The 10,926-nt window shown below is 36.4% G+C and overlaps 2 protein-coding genes across 3 annotated transcripts; one reads left to right on the forward strand and one right to left on the reverse strand.

Annotated features, from left to right (window-relative positions):
* LOC109708317 lies at positions 865-3,471 on the reverse strand. Its single transcript, XM_020230025.1, has 5 exons — positions 3,454-3,471; positions 3,063-3,121; positions 1,874-2,033; positions 1,646-1,764; positions 865-1,583 (listed from the first exon to the last, which is right to left on the reverse strand). Exons 4-5 carry the CDS (start codon positions 1,646-1,648, stop codon positions 912-914), a joined length of 675 nt encoding a protein of 224 aa, XP_020085614.1. The 5' UTR covers positions 1,649-1,764; positions 1,874-2,033; positions 3,063-3,121; positions 3,454-3,471; the 3' UTR covers positions 865-911.
* Positions 4,283-8,781, forward strand: LOC109708318. 2 transcript variants are annotated; one of them, XM_020230026.1, is made up of 5 exons: positions 4,283-4,386; positions 4,457-4,517; positions 6,334-6,526; positions 6,637-6,689; positions 8,407-8,781. In XM_020230026.1, the coding sequence occupies exons 3-5, from the start codon at positions 6,436-6,438 to the stop codon at positions 8,527-8,529; spliced, it is 267 nt and encodes an 88-aa protein (XP_020085615.1). In that variant the 5' UTR covers positions 4,283-4,386; positions 4,457-4,517; positions 6,334-6,435; the 3' UTR covers positions 8,530-8,781. The 2 variants fall into 2 exon arrangements, with proteins under 2 accessions (XP_020085615.1, XP_020085616.1); XM_020230027.1 differs by having other exon boundaries at positions 4,293-4,367.

Below are 10,926 nucleotides of genomic sequence, written 5' to 3' on the forward strand. Positions count from 1 at the left end.
GGGGGGGGGCATTGAATTTGAGTTATTTAGTGGTCCAATTCATCACTTATTCATGAGCCCAATGAACTCTATAAGAAGTACAAAAGCACCAAGCCCAAATGCAATTCGGGCCCATAACTTAAAGCCCAAAATTCAGCTCAGCCTGCAAGTAGATATAGGCCCAGATCATATAAAATCCAAAATCTATCTCGGCCCACATCCAGATTGGAATTCAAAAAAAAAAATAAAAAAAATAAAAAATAAAAAGAAAAAAAAGTGGTGTTCATGTTGTTTAGACAATATGGGTCATATTGGACTTCAGGAATAAAGTGTAGAATTTTTATCCCACAAACAGAAGTTAGGGGAGCATCCAGATGTAATATGACCGCCATGTCGTTAAACTGAGCATCCAGATGTAATTTGACCGCCATGTCGTTAAACTGAGCATCCAAATATAATTTGACCGCCATATCGTTAAACTGAGCATTTTAATTTCGATTGACCGTGTCTTTAATTAGTCCATTAACGGACTTGAGCCACTAACATACTTGATTTTCAACATCGGACTTCGGGGATAAAAATATGAAATGTTAGCTGTGCCAAATTAAGGATCTTTGTTTTGAGAAAATTCCTCGAGACCTATAAATAAAAGTTGGGATAGAGTATCTAGCTAACATTTATTTAGATGACAGAATGCTAACCCAACTTAGAGTTGGTTATGCGTGGTGATCGAGGCAAAATAAACAAAGCCATTCTCACAAGATAACCATTGTCACAATGCAACACAATATAAAAAAGATGAGGAGATCAAATACTCAAGCATAATCCAAAACATTCAAACTATTGAGACTACAAAATATTGTTTCTTATTAGTGACAAACAAAAATAACATTCATGACAAACAAAAATAACAAAGAGAAGAAAAGAAGAAGTCAAATTTCAAATATTTGACGACGCTCCTCAAACAGTTCTATTAATTCTCGAAGACCAGTGGATTCTTTAGAATCATTACAACCTTCAATAGCTGCAGCATACTCCTTTTCTGCATCAACGACATCCTTTTGCAGTTCTTCTTTGGTCGGTATTAGTTTCTTTAAGGAGTCATCAGCCACTTCAAGTCTAAGTGTCAATTCCGCTTCTGTACTTTTCAAATGCAATATACTATCTTCTAGTTCTTTTATTTTCTCTCTGGTTTGTTGAAGCTCTAAAGAGACACTTCCAGTAACTTGAAAGAGAAAACTCTTTGTACTGATGTGGGAAGCAAGTTTTCTTTTTCTTAGTGCCAGATTCTCATCAGCATTCATGAGTCGAACAGCTGAAATAAAATTTGGACTTGATTCTAGTTCTTCAATGGTCTCTGCATGGTCAAATATAGATTTTATACGCCTTTCCAATTCAGATATATCAATTCCAAGTGAAGATAAGCATTGGCAATATTTTGACACTTCTTCTCGAGCTGATCTAAATTTGCGACGATTGAATGTCTTAATAGTATCCATTATGCGATCGATCAAAAATGACTTGGCTACAATAGGTATCTCGCTTTGGGAATCTCCTGTGCCACTATCTAAGCGAATACCGACATTCTCGTCAAGTGGTACATCCTATAAAAAAGAGAAAAGAATAAAAATGAGAAGAAGAAATGTTTAAATATATAAAATCTCACCATATCATTATTTTCAAGAGCTTCAGGTGGTGAAGGTGTAGGCCCGTAGTCCACTTCGTCGCCGTAAGGCGATAAAGCATCTTCCGGATCATTATTTGATTTTGACTCTACCGGAAAACCTGCGCACAAAAAAAGAGATAATAAAAATATATATAAGGGATGCTTTCATAGGGCATACTGCCTTTTATGTATTAAAAGAAACTTTCACAAAAAAAAAAGAGGCATTACTAGTTAATTTTAAATCGGTCTCCAAACGAGCTCTCTTATGCACCTCTATAGTCGAAATATCAACAACTCGTTCTCTTTTACCCAGTGAAGGCGATTCTGTTATAGCTTCATTTTTGCTTTTCTCTACTATACTGTCATCATCTTCTTTAGCACCCTCATCCTAAACAATGGAGTTATGGTGTAAAAGAAATAGTAAGTGCGCTTAATGTATGACTACGAGAGTGATACGAAATAGAACTTGGGACAGGTCTCCCCGACCTGGGACCGATCCCCGAGAGCCTCCCCAGATATCACGCGTTCGGGAACCGGTCTCTCCCCGAGAGACCGGTCCTCGGGAGACCGGTCCTTGCCTGAGAGACCGATCCCCGAGAGCTAAATTTTTAGGACTTAGCCATTTTTGGCTTTCTTTCACTCGTGCCGCGTTCGGGGACCGGTTCCATCAGCCTGGGACCGGTTGCATCAAGGATCCCCAACAACCACCAGCCTCGGGGGCCGGTCTCTTCCTACCAGGGACCGGTCCCCGAGAGCAAAATCTGCCCAGTGCAGATTTTCACATCATTGCTCTCGTGGACTCAATTCTAATGCACTTTTTGTGTTTTGGACATCTTTAGCTTTCCCGAAGAATACTCACTCGACAAGTAGTCGATCCTGGACGAAGTACAACTCTCGTATTTCGAAAATTCACTTCCTTACATTGAAACTCTATTTTTTTACTCAATTTTTTTTTAAAAAAAAAGCACCCAACCAATACAGCTTGTACAGATGAAAAAGAATCATACAAAGTGTATAATAGGTGTAAGGGCAAAAAATTTAAGGCATGAAAGGAAAAAAAAAAAAAACAACTGATCACAACAAAGACATTATTAATATTTGAAAGTTACTTGTGGAGCGCAATTTATTTTAAGATTTAAAGATCAGTAAAATGCAATGATAAGCTCAGATAGTTTAGTTCCAAAAAGTGAACTGTATCTTTTTATCCTCTTATCGAAAACAAAATGGTTTATCTAAGTTTTTATCCATGAGTTAGGGAAATGCAAATATTTAGAAGAGAAAAGAATATTATCCATTGGAAAGTGTTTCATCAAATACAAATTGATGAATTTTTTTTCGTCATCACTAATCTCATAACAATGTAGAAACAAACCAGCATTAGGAATGATCAATTTTGATTGTCCAAATATGAATATACCTTCACAACTCCGACGATGGGTGTGAAATAGCTTGTGCCATACCAAATTGTAATATTTCCTGTATTTGAAGCATTATTAATGTGCAAAACACTTCCAAAATATACAACCAAATTTGTCTCAATTTCATAAAATATCACGCACTCCAAACACTCAAATCCTATAAAATTTATTCTAATGTTTAGCGAGAAAACACAAAATAAGCTGGTAATTTTGCGGATTATAATGAAAATAAACTCACCCAAAATAATTTTTGGAGTTCTGTACTCTGTAGGCTTTTGTTCTAGGTGGTGTTTCTTTTTCATAATTCTTTTGATGAATTACTTTGATAATTAATAGCTTTTTTAGGAAAGCTAAATAGAAAAAATTTTTAATAAAAAAAGAGATTATTACCTTGTTGGGGAGACACTTTTCCTCTCCTCTTTTCATGGAATCCTCAAGACCCAATTGCTAGAAAGTAATGGAAAAAAAAAAAAAGATAGCGAAACTGCTGGTCCAGGGGGTAAGCGATATAGCATTGAATTTTGAATTGGAGTAAAAACATCAGGTGGTGGAATCAATCAACAACGGATCTAGCGCCCACATCGATGAAATGGAAAGGCGAGAGGGACGATGCGGCGGAGAGGGGAGAGGAAATGACCTACCCTACGAAACGGAGAGAGGAGAGGGAACGATGCGACGAAGAAAGGAGACTAAATGCTCCAATGGAGACGGGAGAGAGAACGACGCAGCCTCCAGGAGAGAGGAAACGCTCCTGCGAAAAAATCGGAGAGGAGAAAGTGTTTGTTCGGTTCGGATACGTGGCTTGGTTCAGAGGAGAGTTAGGTGAGGGGGATAAGATAGACGGTTTGGTTCTGTTCATAGGCTTGGTTTGGTTCAAAAAAGACGCAGGTGAGGGAGGAGAAAGCGGTGATTTGGTCCAGAGAGAGGAGGCGGTTTGGTTAAAAAAGTGGTTCGGTTTAAAAAAGAGACTCAGCATTTAGGGTGAAAAAAAAATTACCACATGATAAAATTGTTGAGGATTCACATATGTTAATAGATAGATGTTTTTATTTTTTTGAACTAATATGTATAAAATAAGGTCCGCTTGGCGTTGAATAAATCGGCCCTGCACGGTTCGGATGCGGATAAAATTTCCGGGCATTTTACACCGGTCGAAATCCCTATTGTAAGTTGCACGATGCCTCAGCGATGCCTTCCCCGGCTCGACCCTTTCGCCTCTCTCTCTCCTGCTCTTTTGTCCCGTTCTCTCCTCCCAAACCCTAATAATCGAATCACTTTTCCTCGAATCACTTCTCCTCTCTGACGTGTGATCTCTAAGCTGCGGTGATCTCTCTCTCTCTCTCTCTCTCTCTCTCTCCGAATCACTTCTCCTCTCTCAATCCTCCGTTTCTAGGGTTTTCTCCCCGATTGCATCCGCGCCCTCTTCATCGCCGTGCGATTCGCCACCTATCGAGGTCTCTCTCTCTCTCTCTCTCTCTCTCTCGTTTGTGTATTCCGCTTCTAAACCTAATTGGCGGAATGATCCATCTAACTTAGTTACTATGTCTTGTGTTTCTGACTTAGTGCTTTAACATTGGATCTCTGTGTTATCTGGTGGAAATTTGTTAATAAACTAGCTATCTTCGTCGCAATCTCTTATAGTGTTGCGGATTGTCAGGTTGGGACAAGTTCGATGATAAGGAATCGAGGGTTTTGGTGCTACGTTTTGGGTTATACTATGAAAAAAGGATGATTGATTCTTTAACTCGTATTGTAGTGTAATAATACAATATTTTTGTATCAGAGGGTGATTTAGTAAACTTTAAATCTGGGATACTGGGATTGCTAGTTGAGTACTTGGGAAAGGCTGCAGTTAAATTTGAGAAATAGTGGAGCAATTCTGATCGAAATAGTTAAAACCTTTATGCCTCATTATACATCACAACTATGCCAACTAGTCTTTCGTAATTAACTGATGGCCTTGTGACACCTGAAGAACTATTCCGGAATTACCAAATTCAGCAGATGGTGCACAACATTACCTTTGAAGAATATTAGAGCTTGCTTATATTTGTATTACATTAATCGTTGCTAATATAATATTTGTATTTAGCATTCCCTTTGGAGGTTCATAGAGTTTATAAAAAACAGTCAAATAGTCCAATCTTTATTCTCTTCTGCACGCTAAACACGGGAATAGAATTAATTTATCCAATCCTTTTCTAATCTTATGAGGCACCAAATGCATGATTGGAATTGTATATATCCAATCCTATCCAATCCAATCCTGGCCAATTTTGTTCTTGTTATCTTATCCAATCCAATCTCCTGCTCCAAACATGCCCTCAGATCTTTCGATTTATTTTCTTCTTTTTTCCTTTGTTTGTGCTTATTTTTGCGTATGGAATGATTTGTTTGAAATATTCAAGCCGCATATTTTGATTGATTTTTTTTTTTTTAGTTCTTGGCATAATGGGGGATTCATTTCATTATTTTGCATATTGGAGATCAATTCATATTTAATTGTTTAGAAAATGGTGGTAAAAGATTTAGCTGTGTAGTGGAACAGGTTACCCTGTTTGATATACCAAGGGGTCATAATCCAAGCTATCTCCTAAGCTTTCTCTCTCCCCTAAGACTTTTCCGGGTAAAATAACTAACAAGAAAACTGTGCAAAGACCTTCTGAACTTCCGCTTTTTCGCAATCAGTTATCTTGTAAAACTTTAAAATGTAAAAAATATCTTAATTTTCCTCTTCCAAATTTAACAATTAATTGTGAGGATTGAAGAATAGTATGGACCTACGTTTGATCTTTAATACTTTTTTGTTATGTTAGTATAGAAAATAATTTATATGTTAGTATAGAAAATAATAAATTTCTTTGTGCTTTGAAGCTTTATAGGATAATAGGCAAGACATACGACAAATGGTTATGCAATTAGTAACTTTAATTAAAGAGAGGGACCTATTGAATTTTTTGATAAAGCTTAGGGGCTCTAATTGCCAAAATTAAAAAGTTTAGGTGCATATTTGCAAAATAGCTAAAGTCAGGGGCTCTGGGGTGTCTACACATTTTCACTAACTGTAATTAGCAATAATAAATAATTGATATCATTGGTAACAATATTAACAGGTCGTTGTCAGTTCCAGGTGAAAAATATACTTTTTACCTGCAAAAAAATAGTTTGAAGAAGAAAAGCACAACAATAGGATGAAGGGAAAGAACGTGGGCAGTTTACCTTGTATTAGGAAACAAAACTAATGTGCTGTTCGCTCCTCTGACTACACAGGGTGCTGTAATTACACTATTGTGTTGCCAAGGCAGTGGCTACTGTGATACAACTGTAGGAGTGCAAAAGCATTGTGGTCCCTTTCGTTTGTGGAGCACGAAGATGACACAGAAAGGGGATATGTTCAAGGGGCAGCAAAAGAAGAAGAAGATCCCTCCCAATCGCCATGGCAAAGCTGCTCATATCAGGAAAGGTATTATATATTATCATCTTGATTCGCTGCTTGTTTTAAATTTCTTCTGCTTCTAATTCTTCCTCTTACTTTGTTTTATGAAGCTGCTCTCATGAAATCTTTTGTCGCAGGAAAGAGAGTTGTGAAAACTTCTAGTTTCAGCAAGGAAATGGATGCCAACCGAGTAAGCTCTCTACTCCCTCTATTTGTCATTCTTTTTCATCAATTTATTTCTTTACTTTTAGTTTCATCCTCGTTCTTCTCAATGATTGGTAGTTTACTTGTGTATTAATTGTTCTTCCATTAACTGCAGCCTGCCTTACGAAATTAGCAAATCCCTAATTTTGGTTAAGCGATAATTCTAGCATAAGATTAATCTGCCTAAATTCTTAGACTTGTCATCTCACACGGAACTTCTGGAGAAAGTTAAATATTAATTGTAGTTTAAGTTTCCTTGTGAGGCATCCATGAGTAAAACAAAAGCCAAGATTTTGAAAGTGTTCATGGGATAGAAATTTGTCCCATAATTTAATTTATTTTACACTGAATATCTTAACAGATATATCATGCAGATTTTCCTCAAATTCTCTATCTCCATGTATCCTCTTGAAACTCTCTCTCTCTCTCTCTCTCTCTCTCTCTCTCTCTCTCTTGAAACAATGATCTGGATATGAAACCTTTTTATTATTAGATTAGGTTTATTTTACTCTCTCTCTCTCTCTCTCTCCCTCTGTGGGTGTGGGTGTGGGTGTGTTGCGATCACCTCGAATCCTACAACTATCAAGATATGAAGTCTTTTTCTTATTAGATTAGAATTATTTTTCTTATTTTATTAGAAATGATATTTTATTCAGGATATGTATTACATTAGGAGTATGTTTTGATTTATTAAATCAATTCTTATTTAATTTTCTTATCATATTCATTGTTTTAAAAGGCGGCCGCATAGGCTACAAATGCGGTCGCATATGTGGTTCAGACCATCAACTGCACCGCATATTACATATACGGTACAGTATGCCGTTGGATCGCATATGCAACCTATATGCGCAGCATATATGGTAGGCGGCCGCCTCCCTTTAAAGTTTTAAATAAGTATGAGGTTTCATGGTTGATATAAGTAGAAAAAAGCCGCCCAAGCTAAAGGTGCAATTCATACTCATTAACTTCTGTCTTATTTTAGACTTCAAATATAGTTTGTACATCTAGGGAAAAATTTTATTAACATCTTATGATTTCCTTCTCAAGTTCTGTCTTGTGTGTGAGGTATCATTTTTTTGGATGTTCCCCAAGAATGTCAAATATTGTTTGCTTCACAAAAACGGTGCACGCATCTATGCCGGTATATGTAGGTGCAGCCCCCCTGGTTGCCCTGCATACACCTCATCCTCCTATTGAATGGGTGATGATTAATGAGTGCATCAAGTAAACTGCCTAATGTCATAAGCAAGATTAAGTAGGTTTAGCGTGAAATATCTAGAGTAGCTACTCAAATACGTAAATAACAAATTGGATGTATGTCAGTGATTTATTTTGATTATTAATTATTTCGTATTTGGACTACTACATCTGAAAAAGGAATATTTGGAAGCTAATATTTGTCATGTATTATTTGTCTTGTGTTATTTGTCTTGCATTATTTGTCATGTATTATTGTGTGTGTGTGTGTGTGTGTGTGTGTGTGTGTGTGTGTATTGATACATTCATCATATTTTGTTTTGTCTTATTTGAACTGCATGTTACTGCATTCATGTTATATATGGCACCTTGACCATCCACTGATTTTTTTTTTTGTTGTACTTTTAAGAACGTTGAATTGTTGTTCCTTGAAAAATTTTATTTTATGAAAAATTTCTTATGATATGTTTATCACTGATTGGTGTATTGTTTCTTGAATCTAGGAAATAACCAAGTTTATAAACCAATGCAATGAGATAAAAGCTGCTTCTCTTGCTAGCAAAGAAGGTGGTGAGCTTAGTATAGTCAAGACCAGTGCCGATACCTTGAGTTCCGCAAAGAAGTAGGTGTCACCAATATATATTTTTGAGGGCTGTACAATGGGGGTTTGCAGTTGGATGAAAACAGTTCTCTCCGAGCTTAGAAGTAGTTTCTTGTACTGCTTGTGGATTGAGATCTTGTTTGGAGCAAAATTTTGAAGAAATGTGTAATCTTTAAGCAGTTTGAATGTCTTTATAATGGCATCTGAGATTTGCTAATTTATGCCAGGTTTAATATTTTAAATTTGACTTTTCAAATCCTGAAGAATTTCCTTGTCATTTCTGGTTGTCTCTTTGTTCTGTTTCCTGTTATCACAGTTGGAGGTTCGAACGTCGAATGTGATTTTTAAAGGAGGGTTTCATGCACCGTGCGTAGGTTTTGTGTTAGGGCATGTTTGATTCGAAGGATTTGAGATTTCAATAGAGAATTTGAATTAGCAACTCCTATTTTTGACGCTGGTTTCGAAGGATACACATTTCGATTTTTCATTTGCTGGGAAATGGAAACTTTCAAAATTGGGAGTCAATTTGATTCCGGGGGAATGGGGAGTCAATTTGATTCTGGGGGAATGATTAAAGGCTCTACTCTGTTATTTTTTAACTAATTATTTAGTTTCGAATATAAGTTTAAACTGAAACTCATGTTATATTGTGAATTCAAATTTAGATTCAGTTTTAAATTTAAATTTGAGTTTTAATTTCTTACGTTCAAGCATAAAATTGATTTTTTTTAACTAAAATTTGTAGATTTAATTTTAAATTTTGAAACTTAAGTAATATTGTTGGAATTTGAATAGTGAATTCAAATTTAATTCGACTTTTTAGTTCAAGCTGTGACCCCGAATTGGGATTCAAATATTGATTAAAATTTTAACTAGTAAATCTAAATTTTAATTAAAATGGTAAATCTTGATCTTAATTTAAAAGTTTGGTGTTTGAATTTAATTTTACTTTTGAATTTCTAACTCAAATATGAATTCGAATCACGAATTCAATATATAATCTTGAATTCAAATTTAAACATGAATTTGAAATCAAATTAAATGTATGTTTAAATTGTGAATCTAGATTTGTTCATTTATTACTATTTTAAAACCAAATAATAATAATTGGAATCAATCATTTTGATTCTGATCATTATTATACACTAAACAAGTCTCATATATGATCATTTCTTTTTTTCGTTCTTCCAAACATGCCTTTATATATTTTACTAGTGTAGGGCCCGCGCTTCGCAGTGGGTAGATCATATTTCAATCAATTAAAATATATAATTATTAAACTTGTAAGATTAAAAATTATAACCAACTAAAAATATTATCAAATAGTGTTATGTACATTACAAAAAATAACTCTTTTATTGATATTTTCTTAATATTTGAACAGTTACATTATTCTAACGACTTTATTTAAAAATGGCCAATTTGCATAAAAAGTCTACAAGTTTTGAGCTTTTGCAAAACTAGGCCGTCTTTTTCGATTTTGCAGATTCGGTCCGAATTTTCAGCAAACTAACCAAAATGCCCTTATAACTTTTTCTCTCTCTTTTTTTTTTTCTCGCNTTTTTCTCTCTCTGAAGAAGCTGGCGAAGGTGGAGACGGAAATGGCCCGCCTCGCCTCTTCCCCTCACGCACTCGCTTTCGCCCGCGCATCCCCCGCCCTCCTCGTCTCCGACTCCGCTGAGGCCGCGTCACGACCATTTTTTTTTTCTCTCTCCGACCGTCCTCCACCGTCTCCGCGGCCCTCCATGATGATAGCGAGGACGATACTGCGTCCTCTTCCTCCGCCTCCACCCTCTACCTCCACTGCAGCATATTTTCTACCCGCTAAACAACCCGCTGTCCCCGCCACCGCCGCCAGCGACGAAGAGGAAGTGCTTCTCGGGGCCGAGAAGCACACCGGTGAGGGAGGGGGAGAAAAATTGTTACACTTCGACGAGGGCGGTGGCTACGATGGAGGGCAAGGGAGAGGTCGTAACAAAAAAAAAAAATTGTAGAGAGAAAAAAATAAGAATAATAAAAAAATAAAAATAAAAAAAATATTTTTTCTATAGAAAATATCAAAAATCATAGAAAAATGAAGAAGAAGAAGAAGAAGAAGAAGATAAAATTTCACTGTTAAAATATAGTTACAGTTTTTTAAAAAAATTTTGCACTATTTTAAATGAAAATTGCACTTTTTGAGATAGAAATTACACTCTTTGGGATGAGAGTTACACTCTTTGGGTGAAATTTACACAATTTCTCTTTCTTTTCTTCTTCCTCATCCTCCTTCCCCTTCGCTTTCTTGTCCTCTTCCTCCTCCTCCTTCTCCTCTTTCCTCTTCAGCTCGCAGCTGCCGTTGCCGCCGTCGTCTAAAATGTGCCGCACGCCTCATCCTTTAGATCATTATATAACATCCTGGGGGGGGGGGGGGGGGGGGGGG

The sequence above is a fragment of the Ananas comosus genome, linkage group 3 (assembly GCF_001540865.1).
Source record: "Ananas comosus cultivar F153 linkage group 3, ASM154086v1, whole genome shotgun sequence".
NCBI lineage: Eukaryota > Viridiplantae > Streptophyta > Magnoliopsida > Poales > Bromeliaceae > Ananas > Ananas comosus.

Coding starts and splice junctions, on each gene's coding strand:
- LOC109708318 (XM_020230026.1), top strand. CDS start 6,436: ATGACACAGAAAGGGGATATGTTCAAGGGGCAGCAAAAGAAGAAGAAG. Junction 6,527..6,636: donor AGCTGCTCATATCAGGAAAG/GTATTATATATT, acceptor CTTTTGTCGCAG/GAAAGAGAGTTGTGAAAACT. Junction 6,690..8,406: donor AGGAAATGGATGCCAACCGA/GTAAGCTCTCTA, acceptor TCTTGAATCTAG/GAAATAACCAAGTTTATAAA.